Source organism: Pogonomyrmex barbatus, unplaced genomic scaffold (assembly GCF_055798465.1).
Source record: "Pogonomyrmex barbatus isolate J1 unplaced genomic scaffold, ASM5579846v1 scaffold1, whole genome shotgun sequence".
Lineage (NCBI taxonomy): Eukaryota > Metazoa > Arthropoda > Insecta > Hymenoptera > Formicidae > Pogonomyrmex > Pogonomyrmex barbatus.
Genome location: NW_028297098.1, coordinates 1,327,782 through 1,352,129, shown reverse-complemented (window position 1 = coordinate 1,352,129; position 24,348 = coordinate 1,327,782). Strand labels below are relative to the sequence as shown.

At 33.1% G+C, this 24,348-nt stretch overlaps 5 protein-coding genes across 8 annotated transcripts in view; 3 read left to right on the top strand and 2 right to left on the bottom strand.

Moving 5' to 3' along the window:
* The first annotated feature begins 2,976 nt into the window (after positions 1-2,976).
* On the top strand, positions 2,977-7,479 carry LOC105430107 (venom protease). The gene is made up of 6 exons (XM_011643469.2): positions 2,977-3,174; positions 4,305-4,574; positions 5,084-5,348; positions 5,967-6,232; positions 6,809-6,975; positions 7,234-7,479. Exons 1-6 carry the CDS (start codon positions 3,084-3,086, stop codon positions 7,405-7,407), a joined length of 1,233 nt encoding a protein of 410 aa, XP_011641771.2. The 5' UTR covers positions 2,977-3,083; the 3' UTR covers positions 7,408-7,479.
* A 135-nt stretch (positions 7,480-7,614) lies between these two features.
* On the top strand, positions 7,615-11,304 carry Scgbeta (sarcoglycan beta). Of its 4 annotated transcripts, none has more exons than XM_011643466.3 (4): positions 7,615-8,322; positions 8,899-9,059; positions 9,257-9,479; positions 9,640-11,304. In XM_011643466.3, exons 2-4 carry the CDS (start codon positions 8,920-8,922, stop codon positions 10,294-10,296), a joined length of 1,020 nt encoding a protein of 339 aa, XP_011641768.1. In that variant the 5' UTR covers positions 7,615-8,322; positions 8,899-8,919; the 3' UTR covers positions 10,297-11,304. The 4 variants fall into 4 exon arrangements, with proteins under 4 accessions (XP_011641768.1, XP_011641766.1, XP_011641769.1 ...); XM_011643464.3 differs by having other exon boundaries at positions 8,895-9,059; XM_011643467.3 differs by lacking the exon at positions 7,615-8,322 and adding an exon at positions 8,329-8,522.
* Positions 11,101-12,784, bottom strand: LOC105430104 (interleukin enhancer-binding factor 2 homolog). The gene is made up of 4 exons (XM_011643463.3): positions 12,491-12,784; positions 12,081-12,387; positions 11,748-12,005; positions 11,101-11,671 (listed from the first exon to the last, which is right to left on the bottom strand). The coding sequence occupies exons 1-4, from the start codon at positions 12,782-12,784 to the stop codon at positions 11,385-11,387; spliced, it is 1,146 nt and encodes a 381-aa protein (XP_011641765.1). The 3' UTR covers positions 11,101-11,384.
* A 2,549-nt stretch (positions 12,785-15,333) lies between these two features.
* LOC148937943 (uncharacterized) lies at positions 15,334-16,288 on the top strand. The gene has a single exon (XM_089085174.1). It carries the CDS (start codon positions 15,892-15,894, stop codon positions 16,201-16,203), a length of 312 nt encoding a protein of 103 aa, XP_088941300.1. The 5' UTR covers positions 15,334-15,891; the 3' UTR covers positions 16,204-16,288.
* A 1,137-nt stretch (positions 16,289-17,425) lies between these two features.
* Positions 17,426-24,348, bottom strand: part of LOC105430103 (disintegrin and metalloproteinase domain-containing protein 10) — a 61,725-nt gene continuing 54,802 nt past the window's right edge. The window contains exon 18 of the mRNA XM_011643461.2: positions 17,426-24,188. Coding sequence (XP_011641763.2) covers positions 23,331-24,188 — 858 coding nt within the window. The 3' untranslated portion in view covers positions 17,426-23,330. The remainder of the gene's footprint in view (positions 24,189-24,348) is intronic.

Below are 24,348 nucleotides of genomic sequence, written 5' to 3'. Positions count from 1 at the left end.
ATGAGGTCGTTTATTAACGATCGGCGATTCATGAGTCGAGATGTCATTAACATAATAATAGCGTAAGCTACAAGCAATGACGTATTCGCTCGACTCTTCCTCGTTGTTTCTTAAAATATTTGCGTTTGTTTCCTGTAAATAGGTACTGTACCTTAATAACGAATACTTGTTAAGAAAATTACGTCACGTTCTCGTTCTATGTTTAATCAACGTATCATTTCCCCACGCCATACGGCGTGAAAAATAATTTCTTTTAGCATTAATTTAATATTATTATATAATTTTATGATTATAAATATTATAACTTTTTTATAAATATTATAATTTAATATTATTATAAAATTATTATAATTTTAGATTAAACGAAAATATATTAAAAGATATATTTATAAATTTTTGAATATATGTAAATTTGAAAACGATCTTTTTTTAAAATAAAAAAAAAACAGCAATTATAACTAGAATATAAAGTTTTGTTACTTATCTTTTCGTAATTTCTAAGAATTTTGCTGAGAAAAATCTACTGCAAATTAATCAAAAAGAGCACGCTTATAAATCCTATTTGATTAATTCAAGAATCGCTTCATTAATATTATTGTAGCACACGCTTTACACATTTGTACATCTTTTCCACGTAAAATCTATTTCATTACATATCTTTTTAGAACACGTGTATAATATAAATTTTGCACGTGAGTTGGTTTAATTTATTCGTACAAATATTTCTCTTTCGAGCTCGTATTTTCCACGAGAACATTAATTTTAAGCAGAACATTTAACTATTAATCTCTCTATCATTGTTTCAACTTGGAAATAATATTCAGAGGCAAATGCTACATCCCTGAATACGCATACGTGGTTTGCTCTTAATGAAACTGGTCTTATCAAACCTATCGGGCCTTTGACAGCTACGTGATGTCGATCGTGATGGATCGAATCGGATTTGTTTCATGTATTAAGTTCGGCATCTGACGTGTCGGAAAATGTATAATCATCGTCAAGTCTCTAATAGCTTAGTAATATTGCAACCCATGTACGAAATAATGATATCGTGAGAGGAACAAGTTATTAATAATAATCTAGAAAAAAATCGCTCGAAAGATATTACATCAACGAAAGATATTACAAGATATTATCGCTCAAAGAATTTACATCCTATTTTTATATTGCGATTAAGGCATTTTATTCCTATTGCTTGAAAGTAGATCAAACCGTTCTGTTATCTTTGCATCAAGATCTCCTCGTGAAAGCATGTTAATAAACGTGTTTCCCATGTTTGATGATAAAAAAATGCTAAAAAAATGATGCAATGTAATAAGAGAATGCTGTATGTAATGATTAATGCAGACGCAATTCCAAGATTTTAATATCGATCTATTATTAATGCATTATAACGAGAAATAAAAATCTTGTCTGTTTTCCTTATTTTATACGTGTGTGCAATTTTTCATTTTATCGCAATTGCATATAAGATAAAAGATGATACACGAAAAAATATGCAATATAAGATAGAAGCATCAAAATCGAAATTGATTCGTATAATTAATAAAATAAATAACATATTTATGATATTAAGAATTTAGAATTTTTAAGGCAAAAATAAAAATTTGTTTATAAAATACAAAATATACATAAAATTATTAAATGAAAATTATATTAGCATGTTAAATGTTTACGGAAGTAAAACATATTTTTTTTTGGCTGAACTACCAATTATAATTTATGAAACCAAGCAAAACGGTAATTTTTTACATAATTATAAGAAATATTAATAAAAATTGATAAATATTAAAACAATAGAATAATAGATGACATTGCTCTGCAGATAAATCTTATGTGTCTTATAATTTTTAATTATAGATATAAATTCAATTAAAAATACCTAAGATGCTGTCCGCTGCCAGCAATGCCATCTATTAGCTTAAGTATTTATTAATTTTTAATTGAAATTATAGATATAAATTTAATTAAAAATAAGATAACTAAAATAATTATTGTATCCATCGAAAAATACCATCTATTATTCTATTATTTAAAACTTATCTCCTATTACATTGATTATTTGTTTCATAAATATTAATTTTTAAAATTGAAAGTTTGAAGAAACATATTATAATTTTTTTATATAACGTTTTTCAAATTTCATCGTTTAATTAAGTCTTAAATCAGATTGGTTTTTCTATTTATTCTTATCTAATCTATTTTTTTAGATTAATTTCTACTCGATTAATTCTATACAAATATACACAAATATAATATAACATTATTCACTATGAGTAAAAAATTTCATTAATACAATCCCGTTAATCTATTATAAAAATTTTTTATCATATTTGAAAACAAATTTACATAAAGTGTATTTAATAAACATTGATCTTGAAATAAAAATTAATGATTAATTTCCAATTTTTTAATATTTATTATAAAAATCAAATTTTCTTTCTCTCTCTTTTTCTCTCTTTCTCCTGATATCTTTTTTATAAAGTCAAATCACTTGCTTACTAAAAATTAATATAACGATAGAACTTTATGCTAAATTATAGTAAAAAGATTTAAAAATAAATATATAAATACGTAATTTCAAATTTATTTGGCGTTATAGAAAATTAAATTCCTAGAAATAACTCTTTGATATTCTATTCCTCCTGACAATCACAATGCAGGATAATTTCCGTAAGAGAATTGAAATTGCGTTCGCCTTAGAAATCGAAATTGCACAGAAAGAACCAGACAATGATTTCGATTCCTGTTATAGATCGCTTGCGGCGCGCTTGACAGCTGATCGTTCCATTAAATGATTTCGACGGTTAAAACGCTCCGCGCAACGTGAGATCTTCCTCGAAGACACGGCGCTCGGAATGGGAATCGCGTCGTTCGGATCGGCGGATTTATCGCGAAATGCATGACGAGAATGACCTCGCGGTTCATCACCACCACCAGGACTCGCACGAGTGACCGGGTGGGGAAAAACGGAAATGAGTAGAGACGGACAGACGCGTTAGACGAGGTATATCTTCTATCGCGAACGCGTCTTCGAGATCAGACCAGAGAGGACCGCGTGATCAAGGCTACGTGTAGCAAGAATGCTGGCGAGAATACCGATCGGCTCCTCGTTATTACTACTAGTGTTGGTGTCGATCCTGTCGTCGACGCACGGACGAAAGGACGTCGGAGGTGAGTGTTGGTTCTTCTCGTATTAAAAATACTCGAATTCTCGTTTCGGAACGAACGCGTCAAACTCGTTCCTTGGGAAATGGGAAGGTCGCTTGAAAATCGCATGCTGCATAAAATAAATTCGATTAGTAAATCTCTAGTATGTAAATCTGTGATTAAAAATAATTATATAATTGTTGTATGTATTTGTATGATAAGGATTATAATTTTGAATATATTACTTTATTTTTTTGTCAATTCTCTGCTTTTAATTTTGATTGAGGATCATTTAATGACGTCTCAGGCATCAACGATTATTTTTACACTTAATAATATATACTGTCATGCAAATTGATACTCAGACAGACAATGATTTAATGACAACCGCGAGGATTGTAAGAATATTTTTGTCATTAAAAATAAAAGGAAAAAAATACGCATTTTTTAATTCGTGTAGCAGAAACACGTATCAATGTTGTAAAATAGTCGTAAAATTAGTTAATTATCTTAATATTTCTTTTGAAATTTAGATAATTTCTAGATAAATATATGTTACATCTTTTTTTCTATTTTTTTCTAGACTATTTGAAAAAAGATTTGTGCCAAGAAATAAAAGTAAATAAATTACATCTAAAATGAAAATTTTAATAAATTTAAACAATAATGTATTGAGTAAGTAATTATTGAAACTTTAAGTATTCTAATTTGCTCTCTAAATATTTTAAAGCTAAAAAGTCATTAAATTTGAAATTGTATTGAAATTTTTATATTCCTTAGTTTTACTACCATAGATTCAATTGAGAAAAATTTCAATTACAGGAAAAGGATAGTTTTCCTAAAGTATCTAAAAGTTTAACTAAATTTAAAAATAATTTTATTGATTATGGGGCATCAAAATAATGCAGAATGTTCAAATTAATTGCTAAAATACAAAAAAATTTTGCATATTTAAAAATCAAAATTATCATTAAGTTATAATAATAATTTTGGTTTATAATGAAAGGATTTTTGCAATGTTACAAAAATCTAAATTATTATCCTGCATAATTATTTTGATGATAATAAAAAAAAAAATATTTTCATTGTAATTTAATTCCATTGTTAATAAAAAAAAACTCATAATATATTGTTACATCTTTTGTAATTTTCAGAATTATGTACAGCCGATAATGTCCCAGGTGTATGCAAGCTTTTACGAAGCTGCGATAAAGTTTATAGGGATCTATTGGCCGGCAAAACGCCTAAAGAGATCTGTGGATATTCAGGTTTTGACCCGATAGTATGCTGCCCAACATCAAATTCGGTTGATTCTAGACCAACGCCAATGCCGACGCCGACGCCGACGCCGACGCCGACGCCACAAACAGGCTCAGTGCGACCTTTGAAATTGGATGGAAGAGTAGGATCTCTAGCACGAGCAAGTAAATAGAAAATCCTTCTTCATTTGTTCTTTGATAAAAGACGAGAAATGCTAAAGCAACATTTAATATTTATCAAAATTTGCATGTAACTATTATATATCTCTCATTGATATCTCTTTGAAGCGTTTTACATAAGAACATGTCTCTTAAAATGCATATCATGTAAAAACATGTCTCTTAAATGCACATCTTCCAACGATGATGAGCTATTAGCAGCTTATCAGTGCTAAATCGGCAATATAGGTATTTTTTACGCGCGAACTTGCACGTAAGAAAAATCTTTTTTTTTTTTTCTATTTTTCTTAATGTTAAAATAATAATAAATATCAATTTCACGCGCAAACAGTTCTGGAAAATTACAGCGTAAATATTTAGATCGAAATATGGCTCGTGTTAATGAGAAATCTCGAAAGGCAAGATAAGAAATCGTGATACGTCAAAGACCAGAATCAACGAATCGGGATCCGATCTTGAGTTCCACTGAAATTGTTGTCTTGTTTTCTTCTTAGAATGCGCGGAAAACGCGGAGGCTGTCTATGGTTTCCAGATACCACCTACACCGACATTGGACCGAACACCTGTAAACACCTCGCTATGCGCTCTAACCACGCGCAAATTGATCGTCGGTGGCAAGAAGGCCGAAGGGAAAGAATTTCCGCACATGGCGGCCATCGGTTTCGAGTCTGGTAATACGATCCTGTGGAATTGTGGTGGTAGCTTAATTTCTTCCAAAGTCGTCCTGACAGCGGCCCACTGCACTTGGTCATCAGACTGGTAAATTTCGACAGTTCCAGTTTTCTTCGTCATTTGTCTATCTGGCGCTTGGAATGTTGATTCAGTGATCAAAACTACGCTCTTAATCTTGTATTGCATAGTACTTCTAAATTAGAGGTATCTTTTTTCAATTGAAAAAAAAAAAATCCCTCGAATTTGGAAGTACTATGCTATACAAGATTAAGACTGTCCTTTCATTACTCTAAAATCTAAACAATAGCTTCCTTGTCTTTTTAACCATACATTTTCGATCGATTAGAAATCCATCTTTTCTCCGATCAAAAATGTCAAGATGCTTTTATATATTTTTTTGTTAGAAATGATTTTGAAATAAAGAGCAAAAAATACTAAATTTTCAGTATAAGATTAAATAAGATATTTCTTGAAAAGACTCAATTTCAATTGTAATTAAAATATTCAATATTAATAAAAAAAAACTGAGTCATCGAAATTTTATAAAAAAATCTTAATTATATTTAATTATATTGTTAAAAGTTCAAATAAATTATTTATTTTGCTCGTTATTAACTATAAACATACTTCGACATAACTATAAACTATAAACATACTTCGTGTTAATAGATAATAATTTTAATAAATCTTATTTGATTCGAAAAGGGGAAGCGCTAAGTGGGTACGCCTCGGTGATCTAAATCTCGCGCAGACAAATGATAACGCAAAGCCACAAACTATTGCAATCAAGGAAAGGATAAGGCATCCCGAATACAAACGACCGTCGGAATACCATGACATAGCTATTTTACGTCTGGAAAAGGAAGCTACCTTTGACGCATGGGTCAGACCAGCGTGTCTTCCGGTTAATTCGCCTGATGTGGGGAACAATGATAAGGCAGTCGCCACCGGATGGGGTTTGGTCGACTGGGGTAAGATTATAAAGAGAGAAATTTCTAGAATCTATATCTTCTAAAAAGAATTAAGGTCAATTAGAAATCTGTATATGTACAAATGTATGTATATAATATAAATATATGTATGTATATATAATCTAAATATATGTATATATAATCTAAATATATGTATATATAATCTAGTTATATATGTATATTTAATTTTATATAAATGATTATATATATATATATATATACACACACACAAAATTTAATTATATATATATATATAACTAAAAATACGTGACCTAATTGAGAGAAAGATGTATTTTATGCGTGTATTCTATTAACATAAATTATTGGAGCAATATTGATTACAAATTCGTTCTCAACATTGGTACTTGTAAAACAGATGCCTTACGTATCATTTAATATTTGCATTTGTATTTAATTTATAGCCAATATATTGGTTTTATATTGTGCGATATTGACCCAATAGTTTTTAATACCAACATAATATTTAACCAATGTATCTCCAATTAATTGTAAAATTGTACCAAAATACAAAAGCATGATATGAACATAACGTTTGATTTTTGCTTGATTTTCCAGATGAAGACAAAGGCTCGGACAATTTATTAAAGGTGACGCTCTCTTTAGTTTCTCATAAAGTTTGCAATAATAGTTTCTTCGACGGTGGTTCTACCGGAGAGCTCGCATTAGGCATTGTCGACGACTGGCAAATATGTGCGGGAGAAGCCGGGAAAGATACTTGTCAGGTAACACATTATATTCGCATGGAGAAAGCTTTTATCCTTCCTATAGATTCATTTCTTCTCCCATTCAAATTGAAATCTTGTATCCCATATCTTGTATTATTACTTGCATTCGATTGGGGACAATTTATCTTTCTGAAAAGATAGCCAAGTCAATGGATTAGCTTCGATTGAAAAGAAGAAACAATGATATTATTTTTGCAAACGGTAAACAATTATAAAGACAAATAAATTATCGAATGTGCTCGTTACGTATTCAAGGGTGACAGTGGAGGGCCACTTGCTGTCTTTAACACCGATCACAACTGCATGTACACCATTATCGGAGTCACCAGTTTCGGACGATACTGCGGCAGCACCATACCTGGCGTCTACACTCGAGTCTACCATTACATCGACTGGATTGAGAGAACTGCATGGCCAGAATACTTTTAACACGAATACTTCATTAATTTAAATGTATCCATTTTCTTAAGCATTAAATATATTTCTTTTTTTATATTTTAATGCAATAATTTACTCATTTTCTAGAGCAAGTTTCCATTAAAATTTTAACCACGTATAACTACATATCTTAATAACGTATAGAATTGTGAAGTAACGCGTTATAATGCCATTATTTTTATAGTCACTTTTTTTAAACAATTCGTAACTTTTTTTTTTATTAACAATGATAATATAGCAATAGTTTATGATAGCAATAAATGTAATCGTTACTTTATCGTTACATATTTATGCATTTGCGCTTTTTTTTAATAATGCAAAATCGAAAGTCGCGAGTAAAACCATAAAAGCTTATTCTACGATATAAATGATTAGCTCATCAATTTTGTTGTGCGTGAAAATCAGTGAGAAACAGTTGACGCAGAGGAAGAAATGACGCAATCACTCGAAGAGTTATGAGCTTATGAATTCCATCAAGTGGCGTCATGGTAATTTATTCTTCTAATTATTTCGAAATTACTAAATATTAACGACTACATCGCCGCATCGTCTTTTCTTCTGCGTCATTCATTTTTTATTCACCTCCGGGGTAAAAATATCGGAAAATTGAATGAATTGAATCTTGGTGATCTTGACTCTTGGCTCCATTTCTCTGGCAGCAAAATAAAAAGAAGCGCCGAAAATGTAGAAACTCCGCGAGGTGGATGCGCGCGAGTAAGCAGAATTCCTGAGGACCCTCGGCATTGATTCCTGGACGCGCAAGCGCCGACCGGTGTAACTTCACCTACTTCCCATCGCTCCCGGTCGTCGGAGAATCCGCGAAAGTCCGAAGGGTAACGCGGTCGTCTATTTTCGTTTATCTGAAGATACGGCCACCTCTCGTGACGCTTCTAGACCCCAGCTGAGGTAAGGAAACCGCTCGCGAAACGACCACACGTCTCGCGGCAGAACAGACGCTTTCGATGCATAGAAGAGTTCGTGCGTTGGATGCGATACCTCGCGAAGGACTATTTCTAGAGAATAAGTGTCATATCTCTAATAGGGAAACGCGAAATTGATAATTTATAATTTTAATTAAAATTGTCGCGCAATGCCAAAGATACAAGGTACGTACGAGTCAATCACGCAGCGTGAATTATCTACACCGGTATATTGTGTCTATGTATATTATATAGTGTATTGTAACGATACAAATCGATAAAATCAAATTTCGTCTCGCAAATATACACCACTTTTGAGATGTAATTATTTTTTGACTTGAAGATTTTACATTTTCTTCTTTCTGAAACCCTCAAAAGAACGAGAAGTAAAAAAATTTTGATTTGATATCTTGATACACAACAGAACTAATATTTTTATCAAGTAAATGTAAAATAAATCTACTCCTATATCTATCTTTCAATCCTTACAATCTTATTTTTATAACTTTTATCTTTTTATTTATTTTACCACTTTCACTATTCTACAACCTCCGACAGATAGACGGATACAAAAGGACATCCGATGTCGGCTCTTCTAGATGTTTGCGGAAATGACACCGGTTCACCATCAATATCGAAGGCCGACGATAATTTGTCCAACAGTGACGGGCCCCTGATTAAAGGCCTTATTCGCCAAAATAGCTGCGGTAGCATGCATGCCAGGTGAAAAAGCCAATCATGTATTATACATTTATAGATAATAATAACTCTTATTCAGTTCAAATATTTCAAATATTTCTGAAGAGATAATTTATTAATGACTAAATTAAATTTATTTATTTATTTAGCAATCTTAAATAGATTAAATTAAAACGATCTCGAAACAGATAATTAATCTTCTGTTTGGATGACATTAATAGAACAATCGGCTCATCATACGGCATGTCGACGGGCGAGAAATCCACGAAAAGACGTTACTGTCTCTGGACATTGACTCTGGTTCTGGCGATAATCGGCCTTTGTAATCTTTTCCTCAACATCACTGTCATTGCTGTTTTGCGAATAAGCCAGGGAATGGAAGCTATGGAAGTAATCCCAGACGAAAATCTTGTCAAATTCTATGGAAGAACTGATTTAGACAAGGTATGCGTATTTATATATGCAACATTTATAAATGAATAATACGTGGAAATAGGAATATAGAAAGAACTACAAAATAGTAAAAATCTAATGTGATCTTAAGATACTCGATATCTCTTCACAAGTATTAATATTACGTCATGTTCCTTTACATTTTCTGAAGATATCTCTGCAGTCAGGCGTCTGTCAGAGTTACGGCGACGAGCCGATGGAGATATCCGGCGACGAGGCCGGGGTGCACGTCGACGTGAAGAGTCGCGGACGCACCTACGATACGCATCCATACTCCAAATTAGGTGTCTTGCCGAACGGTACTACCATGTCACAAGTGGAGTCCTTCGAGGTGAAAGATCCACGTACCGGTGTGACGTACTTCACCACGGACTTCCCGAACTTTGGCCTGCCAAGTGGCGTCAAGAAAATCGAGGTGAGAATCGCGGAGACTCATCGGATTACGTCGCCGGTTAATGACAGCCTATCAATCAACTCCGACAATCAAGTTTCGTTACACGGTGCGGAGGGCGTGCGTATGGAGAGCAAAGACATCGTGTGGAGCGCCGATCGTGACATCTTCTTGAAAAGCGTGAACGGCAGCGTCGTGTTGGATGCCAAAGACGGTGTCTCCATCGATGTGGAAAACATCCCGATAGCGCCGATGTTCTTGCAGAATCCAACCGTGAGTCACGAACAGTACAAGGTCTGCGTATGCATGCCGCAGGGCAAGCTTTTCAAGGTGCCGGTCCGGCCGGGTACCAGTTCGCGCACAGTTAATTGTGCGCGAATCGCGAGGACCCCAGAAAACGATCCTTGCCTACATTAGGTTCTAAACGAAGACTGATGGTTTCTACTCTGTAAACTTTATTGTACACATAAGTGAGACGATACATCCAACAGCAAGAATGATCGACTCGCAATTGGTGGGTTTATTCCACGTGTATGCCTCGATTTAAAAAAATTGATTGGAGAATTAAAAGTTATGAGTAAAAGAGTATAAATTATATAATCCGTTTAGGGAACAATAAACTGACACATTCATATATACATATAATTTGTCCAAAATACTTTCTTCGTAAAGAAAATAGAATTTGTCATAAAGAATGATTAAATACGTTCATAGTTGCAATTATTTTTCATCATTCTTGTTTCTCATAGGTATCTAAAAATGGACTTTTTTTTAGAAACAAACTGTTATTTTGACTTATTAACTAATTGATACATACAATACAAAAACTGCTTGAGATTCATATCTATCATTTTCATCAGACTGAAATGAATTCATAGTTTTTAATGATATTTTTTGTGCACATCACTGCCAAATTGCAAATACATTTTATATAATTTTATATATTATGAGGCCTAATGTATGCAGCATTGAGACAATATGTTGCGTAAAATATTCAAAAAATATAAAAAAAAGATGATCTCACAAGAAATTTACGGTATCATTGCAATATAGAATTTAAGAAAATCCGGTACATTTTTCAATAAAAAGAACTTTGAATAAGATTAATCTTCAGAGATCAAATCTCTCCGCAGCGTTTATGTGATTGTTGTTGAAAATGTAGATGCTTAAAATATTACGCATGCAGAAGAAATTTAGAAGTAGAATAAATTATTTAATCGGTTAGATTGCACATTAATTAATCTATATTTTATTTTAAATCAAATCTCACAATTTTTGTAAACATATTTTTCAGTTTCATCGTCGAATTGTCTAGGATGCGAATAGCAACATATAAAAGTATAATGTTAATCCATTAAGTCGTTTATCATCAAAATGTATATGTGTGCAAATATGTTATAAATACAATACTTTTTATATAAGAAATGTCGACCAGAAACTAAAAATATTGTCCTATCTTATACAAAAGAAGGAACTTACAAAATGTTCCTATTTTGACTCAAATCTTAAACACTTTCGGTAATCATCTCCTCATTGCTTTCATCCATGTCTTCCTGCTGCTCCTGCTCTGTTGGTGGCTCATATGCCTTCTCTAACGGACTTGCCACTACACCTCCCGCCCATACACTCATCTCTACCGCGAGTTTATTGGAACCTTCCAGCAATGGTCTATATCCACCATGAGCTAGCACACGCAATAACGTTTGAGCAGTGAGACATACGAGATCTTGTTGCTCAAGCGTTAACGCTGTGTGGACACGTATATTGCCACCTTCGCATGGATCAGAAATACCTAAAAAAATTATAAATATTAATATTATAATTTATGTGGCAATTTTTGACAAACGTTTAATTTTGAATCCAAGTACCTGCTGATCCTGGAAGAAACAATCCAGATGCAAGCAATTGCAGCACTCTCTTGTACGCCTGATTTATCGGTAACGCTTGCCTGCTAGGATTGTTCATTATAGCATTATGTGCCAATAAATCCAGCATCCACGGAGATAGTGGCTCCAGACCTTCAAATCTACTTCTAAGATCACGAAGTAGTCGAATTAGAACTTTGATGCTAGAATGGTGAGCGTTTTCTTCGAACCAACGTGAATGTCTGATAGCAGCGAGATGTCCTGTCAAGAAAGAAATCATTTCCAGTGATAATTATTAAGATATATATTTGGTTAGCTATAAAACACGAAAATTACCTTGACAAATTTTAACGTCCAAGTGTTGTTCCGATTCCAGTTTACGTAAATTTTGATGCAACGTAGTTATCAGTATACGCACAGTGGCTTCGTTATTAGCGATATCGAATCCGCGCTCTGTCTGTATAACTCTAAAGATCTCTTTCGGGTTCACGGCCTTCAAATCATTATTGACTTTGTTCCCGAGAGCCTCCACTGCTGTTTTTGTTGGTAAAGTTTTGAGAATAACCACGATATCAGCGACGTTGTGACCCTTTATCATTGTACCTTTCTTAAAACTGCCAACTTGTCTCACTTCTTCCAATTGCTACATTAAAAGAAGAAATAATGTAATAAAGAACAAAGAAAGTAAACAGAGATCATATATATTGCGACTAAAATTCAATTCGCAATTGTATAACGATATTTACACAAGCTTCAAAAGTTCCCGGTGCAACAATCAAATTATCAAGAACAGTCTGTAATTTCGTTACAAGATTTAAGATGGAAGTTTGCTCCTTTGCCGTTGGACACATATCAGCATTCTTCTTTACAAGAGCTGACTGAAAATCTGATTCATCTGGTACAGGTTTAACACGTGGGAAAGCAGCCTCACATAATGTGTAATCAAATGGGTGTCGCGGTAAAAATTGTTTTCGTGGAAAACCCATACCACGTCCCATACCTCCTCGACCGCCTCTGATCATTCCTCGACCTCGGACCATATTATTTCTGCAACCAATTATTTTATTAACAATAATTTTATATATATGTATATTTTGTGTATATGTGTGTGTGTGTGTGGCGCGCGTACATGTGTGTGTACTTCATATATAAATTTCAAATAAATCCTATTTTACAAGATATAATATGTATACAATTATACTTGCATTATTAATTTTCTTGTTCTTTATCTCAATATAATATTTTCTATTTTCTATGATAAAATATAATATTTAATGAATTTGCCTCAGTCAATTACAAATAAACTTTAATAAAAATTATTTAAAATTTTTTTTTAGAATTAAATAAAGATCAGATACCCACTCATGTTTCTACAGAAGAATGTTCATTTTGATCCCTGGCGTTGCATGGTAAACTATATATCGTTGGAAAGGTGTGGCCTAGTAAAATACGAATATCAGAGTTCGAACTCAATATTTTTGGTGCAAGTACCACTTTCGGCACTCCAAAGTTCATTATCGAAAATGTCAAGGACCAAATTTTAATGAAAAATGAACATCCTCCTTTAATAAAAAATGAACATCCTCCTCTAATATCTAACAACTTAATCTAATAATTTAATGTCCATGTGTTCTGCTAATATAGATTAACTTTAATTTCGATTTAATTTACTTTTTTTATTTTTAATAATTAAAAAAATAAAGAATAGATTAAATCCAAATTAACTACACTGGTAAAAATAGATATAATTGAATTAATTAACCTACCATATCCACCTTTGCATAATATAAACTGTATTACACTTCAATTTTGAATCTAAATAATTTATAAGTATGCGCGTTTACATATTTACGATAAATAGCGAGCGTTTATTCTTGACATTTATTTATACAAAATAATATCTAAAGAGTTCATGAATGGAGCAGAACAGAAATCGATATGACGCTCCCGGATAACCTAACAAACGGACAACACACATTCGGATGTCATCGGAGCATTCTCAACACACGCGCGACATTAGTACAGTTTTATCACTCACGCAAATGATATACGTACCCAAAAGGCGCAAATTGGAAAGACGTGATGACGGTTTATTAACGATTATGGAAAAAACAAAACTTGCAACCTGGCGTCCACCGCCGCCGTATGTGAAACACGGTTCCGGTACCGTGTCTCTTTCTCTCTCTCTCTCTCTCTCTCTCTTAACTGGCGCCATCTGACAATCAAAAATAAAAATCCATCAATAATCTAATGATAATATCATGAATTGATATCATGAAAATTAATAATATTCAATAAAATAAATTTTTAACGGGAAAGGAATATTTTTATGGGTAAGTGTGTAATATAACGCTCTCTCTTCCAATTTTTTTATAATTTTATAAATTTGTATATTTTCATGCGTAGAATATATTTTGAAAAGGAAAATCGTCGCACCAGATTTTATTTTCCAGAATTTTTTTTTTACATTGATAAGTTAAAAAATGATAATTTAATGACAATTTATGGCTATATATTTCATATCATATTCTCTGCTTTAATTAATTAAAAATACAAAAGCATTTTTATACAATTTAAATTATAACAGAGAATAGTTTAAAAATTTATACCTTTTTCATTCTTTTTATGTGGATTGAAGTTCAAATATCAAAAAATTAAAATTAAAAAAAAAAAGAAAACAGGATTTAAGCGACGATTTTCCTTCTCAGAATATATTCTACACATGAAAATATATAAATTTATAAAATTATAAGAAAATCGAATGAGAGAACGTTATGCTACATTTTTATCTTTTTATGTTAAACAAAACATATTTAATTTACATTCAATATCAAAACAATTTTCATCAAACTTAAACATTTATACATAAAATATAAACTATATGTAACTTAAATTTAAAAAAGCTAAAAAGCTAATAAAAGAATAATAAGAAAAAAAAACTAAATTTTAAGAATATAAATAACAAAAAAGTATTAATATTAAAAAAATTCATTCAATATTTTATTCAATTCAATAAACTGTCATATTGTGCAATAATATAATTGTTAAAAGTAATCTTACCAACTCGGATCATATTTTTGCGATAGATTGAAATTTAAATATCGAAAAACTTTGAAATTATAGAAAAATGTATATTTGCGCGACGATTTTCCTTCTCAGAATATATTCCACGCATAAAAATACACGAATTTACAAAATTAATGAAAATAAATAAAAAAACATAAAGGCGCTCGCAAAGCGCGCGCTCGATAATGTTTTAGTAAAATAAAATATGCAAGTTTGCAAGTTTCAGTTAGAAAACAAGATAAATACGCATAAACTTCAAGAAGTATATTTCGCATCCAACCAATTATCAATTTTTCTGTCGCTTATTTCCATAATATCGTTAATTGAAAGTATCTTAATCTTAAATTGTAGGAAATTGATTGATCATCCGCAAAGCGCACGGAAAGAAATTGCGTTTCGCAAAATGTAAAAATGGTGAAAATTCGCAGAGGATGGTACTTGGTAGACGTCAATATCGACGGGAATGACAGGAGGAAGAAGAACGAGAGGGAAGCCGAATTGGTGACGAAACCAGTCTTCAAGATAAAACGATGCGACGGCAAAATCACGTTACATCATCCTATTTTGCATGAACAACGAGAACCTATTTTGGTGGAGAAACAGTCACGTACTCAGGCAGCTGTTGAAGCTAAACGAAAAGAGACTGAAGTGACACACAGACTGGCTGCCGAATTATCGCGACATAAAAGTAAATAAAGTAAAATTTACAAGTTGCATTCTCAACCTCGTCTAGAATTATTTCATATAATTTATAATATATGCACATATTTTTTTCCTTTTGAGTTACATCGCACTTTGTGGGGATTTTTATTTTAGCAATATTCTATTTTAGCAATAACCAATTTCTTTGCGAATAATAGATGAAGAGGTAAAACATGCGTTAAAAGATCGACTAAAATCTTCTACACAATCACCATCGAATTGTAACCTAAACGAAGCTCGATCGCGTGTGGTAGAGGAAAAGGAAGCGAGTCAGGCGGATCTACTAGAATCTTGCCATCAAGACAAAAGCATTAAAAAAGTACAACGTGCCGAAGATGAAGAAAGAAAACGGAATCTTGTTAATCAGCAGGATCACTCGATGGACAATCCCCGACGACTTCAACAGAAAAGAATTGAGGAAAAGGAGCAGAATTGCAAGATAGAACGAGCAATGCGGAAGACTCAAGAAGAAAACGCGAAGATGAAGAAAAAAAAGGAAAATAAAGTGATTCTTCTAAGAGAAGAGATAGCTGCGTCTTTGGCGGCTAAAGATGTGTGGGAAAAGAAGTATAAGGAAGTATTGAAAAATGAAAACAAGACGATAGCTCGTATAGTCGCAGAAAAAGAAACTCGACAAGAGAAACAGCTCGGTATGAAGGTAAAATTTCAGCTTTCTGAAGATCAGAATTAAGAAAGTTACTTTTAAAAATAATATAAAAATTCGTCACGGTGCTCTATTTGTTTAATTATATTTATATTGAAAATCGTACGCTTAGTACTAGTATCTACTTTTAAAGAGTAACTTGTTACAAAATAAAAATTTCATTAGCGTTCACTTTTCTTTATATAGGCGGAATTTCGCGCAGCGAAAGAAATGGCGATAGATAATGTTGCTAGAATGTTGCTGGCTAACGTATGCAAAGAAAGAATTAAGGGAATTAATGATAAATTATACCTGAAAAAGCAGAAGAGCAAATGGATAAAAGAATCAGATAATCATCCTATGTCAAAGAAGCAATACATCATTGCCGAATCTTTTCAAGAAATGGTAAAGATAATCATTAAATATTTAAATGCAAATAAATTATTAAGTTACATTGAATTGAATTTTTTTCTCATAGAGTAAAAATTTTACAATTTTTCAACTGTTTGTTATTTGTAATTAACGATATATTAAATTCAAATTACGCTCGAATTGTTTGTCTTTTGCATGAATACATATATTATTAAAATAATCGCATATTAGAGATTTACATATATAAAAATGTCATAAATCTTTCTACACTTGAAGCAACAAAAAGCTGAACACAGAGCGAAAGATGAGGTAATTAACAATGCATTTGCACGATATTTAGTCAAAAAACAAAAAAAAATGTCAGAAAAGAGGATGATGCATGACACGCAAAAAGTAAGCTTGCGTTTATATTTTATTTATATAGTTTTAATTCATAAAATGTATTATCTCAATTTTAAATATGCAATATTAAATATAAAAATAAGAAACAATTATGCAATATAATTATATTACAAAAATTTAGAATGGAAAAGAATTAAGAGAAACTGTAACAAAAAACAGAGTTATTTATGTTATGGATATTTTGGAATAATCCGAAATTCATATGTACGATGAAAGTATAAATCAATTAACTGCAACAAGCATGAAGTTAAAAGACAGTAACAAGATTGCAAGAAAAAAAATAATTGATATGAATATAAGAGATTGTGTTGAGAGATGTAAATTCAATATACTTGACATTAATAGGATTCTCTGAAAAAACATTGCAAACATGAAAGAAAATGAGAGAATATAAAAAAATGAGACAAAAATAAAAAAATGTATATCAATAAAATCAATAATTTTATGTAAATACTTAAATAAAAAGTAAAAGTATAAATATATTTATATATTTTAATTAAATGTCTTGGCCAATGATCGAATTTTATTAATATAGAATCTAAAAATATATTCATTAAAAAAATTATGTTAGAAAAATAAAGGAAGAATGTTACTAAAGTGTGAAGCTTACGACCGTGCGATGATAAATGCAAAAACCAAGAATTACAAAGATTTATTACAATAATTCCAGCAATTTTATTATATTTAATTTATGACGTTTTGAAAAAAATTCTTTAGTGAAAACCCAATCCTTCGATTTTCCATTAACCAAGACCTTTCTCTATTTCGCTTTTTAACAAGAGGCTTCTATAAATGCAAATTTGCCTTTGCTTTGACCCATGCGCCACACATACGTGTGCTCGGTTTTCTTTTTTCTTTCATTTTTTGACACGGTCGCAGCTTCTTCGTTCCTTCACATTTCGTCTAGTATTTATTGGTATACAGGTATGTACATATCTCGCCAGAGCGGAGGGATTCCCCCGCGAGAAATCCTGTTATATTTGTACAAAGTCCGTGTAAAAATACAGCAGCCCCATCTTATATCAATTATAAGTTTTTATGTGGTACGCGATAAGAATTAAAATAATAACAGTCTCGCCTCTCGGACGTATATCAAATATTCCGAATAGGAATTCGGATCGAGACCACTTGTGCCCTCGACTTTATTCGGATCCGAGTGTGTTGTGTGCTGTATCATTTGGCATGCGGGGGGATGCACACGCGATCCCACCATCCCGCCATTGCTAATCGTTAAATGGAACAAGAAGCACTCGAGCTTAATGGGAATGACTACGGTATGTAAGTACGAGCAATTTGTTCGGTGGCGGCTGGCTAGGTCGCCACGGTCGCTCAGTCCTATCATCACTCGCGAATCAAAAATACAATGTGTTCAGCTACTACTGGATGCTACTATGATGCTCAAGCACTTTCGAGCACGCATACGTACGGGGAAAGATTTTACGTCAGTACGACAACGTCAGCAATTTATTCTGCTAGATAATTTCATACGACGATCTTCAATCTCATCAGTGATCGAGTCTCGTTTGCCCTATAGAAGCTTAAGAAAGCTGCCATCTTTTATAAAAAAAGTAGATCAATCTTATAAAACTTCTGTAAGAAAGATAGAGTTAAAAGGAATTTAATTTTCATTAGAAATGTTAACTTTGTTATTATATCCTGTTCTCAATTACTTAGGAAATTCGAAGAGAGATGCCTTTCAATGTCAATCTTTTCTCCCATATATTTCGTAAAAAGCTTTTGATTTTTTTTTTTATTGGTTCTTTCGTCCTTAATAGTGCGTCTATAACTTTGTGTACTAAGTGAATAAAGTGAACCTCAATTAATAATTTAATTGTGCATAATTTAATACCTCAATTAAAATAAAAAATAGCATTCAAATATAGATGTATATTCAAGAGAGAGCCAAAAAATATCTATGTAGGAAAATATATCTATTTAGGAAAACTTTGAATGTTTAAACAGAGTTTTCATCAGTTTTAATATTATGTAAATTTCCTATGCTGAAACGTGCTTCCATAAAAAAAAAAAAAATGTTACTACGTTATATCTAGGACTGATGTCTATTTTCTCTCTAAATTTACTCATTTGTTCCCCAGTGAACGTTTCGCTTTGATTTTGCTATAAATTGACTATTTTCTCAAACACCAGTATCCGCTGACATCTCGCGCTAATCAAAATTCAACTGCAACGCGAAACCAATTCAAAAATCCGAGTGACGCAAGATCTCTCTCGTATGTATGCGTTCTCCATCGCGCTCGCCGAATTTTTAGAATCGTAGAAAATTATTAATCGCGCTACAATACGCGCTTACAAATTTGATTCATTTCACTGCGACTAAGTCTCTCGGTAGACAGACCTACACAAGGATAACAGCTACATTTTATCATCTACACATTACAGAATCCGAATGTCCAAACATTGTCTGTCTTCGTCTACCTATTGATTCTACAATAAAGCTACGGGCTTTTTTGCTTTCGCTCTCTCTCTCTCTCTCTCTCTCACTCTCTCTTTTCCTTTGCCTCTTTCTCTTTTTTAGATTATAACGCAAATCTTACGACCAAAGCGGAATACGTACTACTTACTTGTACGACATATATAAATATGTATCACAATATATGTATATATATTTATATATATATATATATATATATACATATATATATATATATATATGTATAGATGTATATAGACACAACGGAATACGAACGAAGTTAACGAGTGTCCGGATTAATATGTTAAACGCTCGCCGCGCTCGCACGCAAATTCATAGCGATTTCTGCGCAGCGACTAGGCACAACAAAGCGAATCGCGCGATAATGGCTTATAATCGGTCAAAGACTCGGGAATCGGAACTGAAATTTCAGTGAATTTAAATGTTATAACTATTTTACGCAAAGCTGATTATTTGCTTCTTTTCCTTTTTTTTTGTGGGTGTTTAGAATGTAGCAAATACTAATCATGAAATGAATTAAAGATTCTTCTTACGTGAAAGCAAGAATTCGTATTAAAATAAATTTCCTTTTTTATCAAATGTTTTTTAACAGCACACAGTAATAAATTCCATTTATTTAATCTTTATTCGGTATAGCATCGAGCGAGTATTTAATTCACTGAAACGATATCGATTTCAATTCCCAATTAATTCAAGAGAGGATTATAACACAGCTCGGTCTTAAAAAGTAAAAGCACGCTTCCTTATGAGTTAAGCAATTCTGTCTACGAGTTCATGTAAAAGTAACATCACATCTTCTTACGAATTAAGTACATTTACGGGAGCCTGTGTGTGCACACATACACGCACACATACACAAGCGAACTTCTCTCGTGGATTGTTGCTATGAACATTCACTTCACAGTTTGCAGAATCAATTATAAACATACAAAACACGACTACGAATAATTACTATATCAGAAAAAGCATAATTTTTTGCGAAATTATCTTTACCTTAGTTTACCTACGTACGCAAATGTATTGTTCTTATGAGCTTTGAAATTGAAAGATCGCTCACCTAACAAATTAGGCTTCCAATTGTTTTTAACAAATACACGAATATAACGCTACGTAAATGTAAGTTTTAATATCTGCTGCTAATCTGCTGCACTCTGTTGCAAAAGTACACAAATCGTACACATACAATTGATTTAAAAAAACAAACAACAAAATTCAATTAATTAGCGATATGCGTTTCTTTTAATTCAAAGCAACGTTTTCTTTAATTCAACAATACAGTTTGGAAATTTTCGCTTGCCTGAAGAACTAACTCATTCAACTTCGAACAGTATATTCCGCAATTAATACGATTCGCTTATGTTAAATTTTTGTAAGTACATACACAAGAATGCTAATATAATAATTTTAGTTGAACAAATCAAATTAAAAGAAACCTATCAGACCCTGTTTACAGTCGTTTAGTAATTTATGCGTAAGATGTTAACTAAATTTATCTTTACGTTATCTCTACCTCTCACTATTCCACTGAATAATACTTCTTGTTAAGGAATGATACAAAAATGAATGCCGCCAACGAGCGTATTAATATTATTAATGTTATTATCCTTGAGTATCGAGTCCGTATCGATCCGACTTTCTTACTTTACTGTACAGCGTACTCATACGTTTTTGGCACATCAGGCCGGTATGAGAAGTCGGCGATCGTAAACGGATCTTAAAGAGGATGCATTAACCGTACTCATACGTGTTGGCTAATAAGAGCTAGTAGAGTCGATTTCATAAACCGATTAACCGAGTCGGCTATCGCGGTTTTGTCGCCATGAGTGAAATCGTGGCAGCTCGGGGGATCGCGGCGACGCGCCCGAGAGGAATGCACATGAAGCAGAGTCATGGAAAACGTGAACGTACCGTCGTACTCTGTACCGAGACACGCTTTCAGCTCGAGTGCACGTGCCGCGAGCACAAGGAACTTAAACTCGGCTAACACATTCGACTACGCGTTGCAAAAGAAAGTACAGGTCGATTAAGCAAGCTCGATAGAAGTCTGTTTTGTGTAATGTACGAATTTCAAAAAACACTTGTAATTCTTCTAACACTCTATTGCGAATTAATTTTATTGTAGTTATATCGTATCTTTCTTTAATTTAATTTTTGAAGTTAGATAAATGTTATTTCCAACTTTGTGAACGTAGTATCTTTATAAAAAAAAGTTAAACAGAGCAATCAATTTTAAGATTTAAGCAACTTATCTTTTGCAGAGCGAACAGGAATGTCTGAGCGGTAAAGCATATTTACAAATGGAAGTTACATTCAGAAATTCAATCATATGTAAAAGATATAAATACCAATGATAGCATCAAATATCGGAGTTAGAAATTGAATCTGAAGTAGGAGAATTAGCATGTCCTTCTTTACTAGTCACAAACAACGGAAATCGCTAAAATTCGGCATAGCGGGTGTCGTTGAAGATATTTTGTACAATCTTAAAAATATAAGCAATGTCCGTTGTTGACTCGTCTCGCGATTCTCATGGACATGCTGAAGACACAAAATATATTCGATAAGATGCTTCACGAGATGCGATTAGGAATTGTCGACAATAGGAACCACAAGTGAATAATAATTTTAACATTACAGGCAGGTCAGGTGGCAAATAAACAAAAGAACCACCCGACGATCTGTTCAAAACTGCCTGACGTTCTAGGGCTCCTTAAGAATCAACATCAGATCAATTCTGATTATGGTATGCTAAATTTTGTTCCTCTGCGTCGATATCATAGCCCTAGCTACAAATATAAACATACGTACGTTAGTACATTACATTATAATAATAGCTATAATATAGAGTATATATCAATCATACCATAGCTAAAAATATAATGTGGCAAATTAATGTATTTAATATACTTAACCTATATTATAGCTAGGACTATAATATAAAATTTATAATAGCTATGTTACAGCTAAGGCTAAAATATAGAATATTTTGTAGTCGCATCATAGCAATGACTGTAACATAGTATCTGTTATAACTACATTATAACTAGAGCTATAATCTCAAAGATAGCTATTAATAAAAGTTAATCAATCAAGGCTGTTGATTAACGTAATTCATCTTTTATCATCCTTTCACGACGAAGTATCGTCATTTAAACGAAAACTACGTCATTTTCCCTCTTTGTGGCAGAAAACGTCAGAAAAGAGAGTACAGAGTAACAGCACAGGCACAGTGTAAAGAGACTTTAAGATTTAATAAGAAAGCATTACTTTCGACACCCCCAAAATACCACGTTGCATTTTGAGATTAATGTGTATTGCGTACTGATCCCTGAAAATTTAAAGCTACCATTGAAAACAAATTGTAATCTGCTTTCATAGCATAGTTCCGGGAGATAAGCGAGTAGATCAGTATTTATATACTTGTGATGCTTACACCAGTCGCACTTTAAACGGTGAATTTGGCCCCTTTCTTTGGAAGAAGAAAACTGGCTTGATCAAAAACTAGCAACGGCGTATTATATATGCATATGTTTGTCGAAGCGCGAATTCCGTTCATCGCAATCGCGCAAACACGATGAAAAATGTTCATCACAATTGATCGCCGCGTTATCGCTCTAGAGATGCGGAAAGGAAGAACTATGAAAATAAATGCAATATAAACAGGGCAGTTGGCAAAAAAATAGTTAAAAAGAAAGAACCAAATAGAAAAAAAAGAAGTAAAATCTCGTTCGACAGATTATACTAAATGAGCCTTCCCTTCCACGTTCTCGGACGGGATTCTTCCACGCTCGAGTTAACGATTCAACGCGAAATTATCTATCATCCCACGCATCCTAAAATTTCATTTATTCTCGTGCTCGGATAGAGAAGGGATGAAAATATGCAAGAGCTACTTAATCGCGTAGTGACTCGAAACGAATTCAAACATGCTCCTTATCCAAATCCATGGTCACGTGTCCGAGAAGAGGAATTCGCTCTCGGACAGCAATACTTCCAGATCAGAGGGTACGGTATGCAAGTCAGAATTGGCCGGTTCCGATAGATCGCCGCCGCTGTTCCCAATGCCGGTAGGGGCGATCTGTCGCGCTCTACCTATTCTGACACGGTCCTTTCTCTTGGCCGTTCGCAGAAGCACTCCTGTTCTGGGTAGCTTCGTCGTCCTATTATTCGCGTTCGTATGATTCACAGCCGTAGCGGGTGCTTGCGCCACTTTGTCAGATTTACGTAGCTTCACGCTAAACCGGAACGGCGGCTTGTACACTACTTGAAGCCTCGCCCGTTCTTTTCTGGCGAGTGAATTTGACGAGTTCTTCAATTCCGTTCTTCCGGTTTCCGCACCAGGACGTCGCGTAGATGTCAATGCTTGTTGCCTCGACATTGGTACTCTGGACCCCACTATTCCTCCGCTGGTCAAACCTACCGGAGTCGATTTACTTTTCGGCAAACCGTTCACGTTAGTCCGCACGCTGGTCTCTGGTCGGCACTGCGAAGATGCCAATAACCAAGAGCGTACTTTGCTCTTAGGATCAGCGTTTGTTTCCGGCTCCTTTTCCGCTTGAATTGCTGAGTAGTCGATTACCTCCTTCCTGTATTGCTTTTTACGCTTTCTCTTATCATTATCGCCACTACTGCTAGTCGGATTATTGCTGGCACCTTGTGCTTTATCCCTTGCTGATGTGATTTTCTTCCGCTTATTTTCCTGTACTACAGCAGCCAAGACGTCGGCCGATCTTTTCCGTGCAAAATCGTCCATCTGCCCGGCAGATGATCTCTTGGTTTGTTGGTTTTGCTGCTTCTTTTTAGCATCCTTTAAATACAAACAAGGGATGTAATCTAGCGAATTTAAATTCCCAGATGTAAAATGTCAAATTAATACATTAATATACTAAACAATATTAAACATATAATTAACAATGAACAATAAACAATATTAAACATAGAATAATTAAACAATAAAAAGTAACTTA

Excerpts from the sequence above, each read along its gene's own strand:
- LOC105430107 (XM_011643469.2), top strand. The coding sequence starts at position 3,084 with ATGCTGGCGAGAATACCGATCGGCTCCTCGTTATTACTACTAGTGTTG. Across the intron at positions 4,575-5,083 it reads AGGATCTCTAGCACGAGCAA|AATGCGCGGAAAACGCGGAG; the intron begins GTAAATAGAAAA and ends TTTTCTTCTTAG. Across the intron at positions 6,233-6,808 it reads ATGGGGTTTGGTCGACTGGG|ATGAAGACAAAGGCTCGGAC; the intron begins GTAAGATTATAA and ends TTGATTTTCCAG.
- LOC105430104 (XM_011643463.3), bottom strand. The coding sequence starts at position 12,784 with ATGGTCCGAGGTCGAGGAATGATCAGAGGCGGTCGAGGAGGTATGGGA. Across the intron at positions 12,388-12,490 it reads CGGGAACTTTTGAAGCTTGT|CAATTGGAAGAAGTGAGACA; the intron begins GTAAATATCGTT and ends CTTTTAATGTAG. Across the intron at positions 11,672-11,747 it reads GTTTCTTCCAGGATCAGCAG|GTATTTCTGATCCATGCGAA; the intron begins GTACTTGGATTC and ends TAATTTTTTTAG.
- Scgbeta (XM_011643466.3), top strand. The coding sequence starts at position 8,920 with ATGTCGGCTCTTCTAGATGTTTGCGGAAATGACACCGGTTCACCATCA. Across the intron at positions 9,060-9,256 it reads TGCGGTAGCATGCATGCCAG|AACAATCGGCTCATCATACG; the intron begins GTGAAAAAGCCA and ends TGACATTAATAG. Across the intron at positions 9,480-9,639 it reads GAAGAACTGATTTAGACAAG|ATATCTCTGCAGTCAGGCGT; the intron begins GTATGCGTATTT and ends CATTTTCTGAAG.
- LOC148937943 (XM_089085174.1), top strand. The coding sequence starts at position 15,892 with ATGGACAATCCCCGACGACTTCAACAGAAAAGAATTGAGGAAAAGGAG.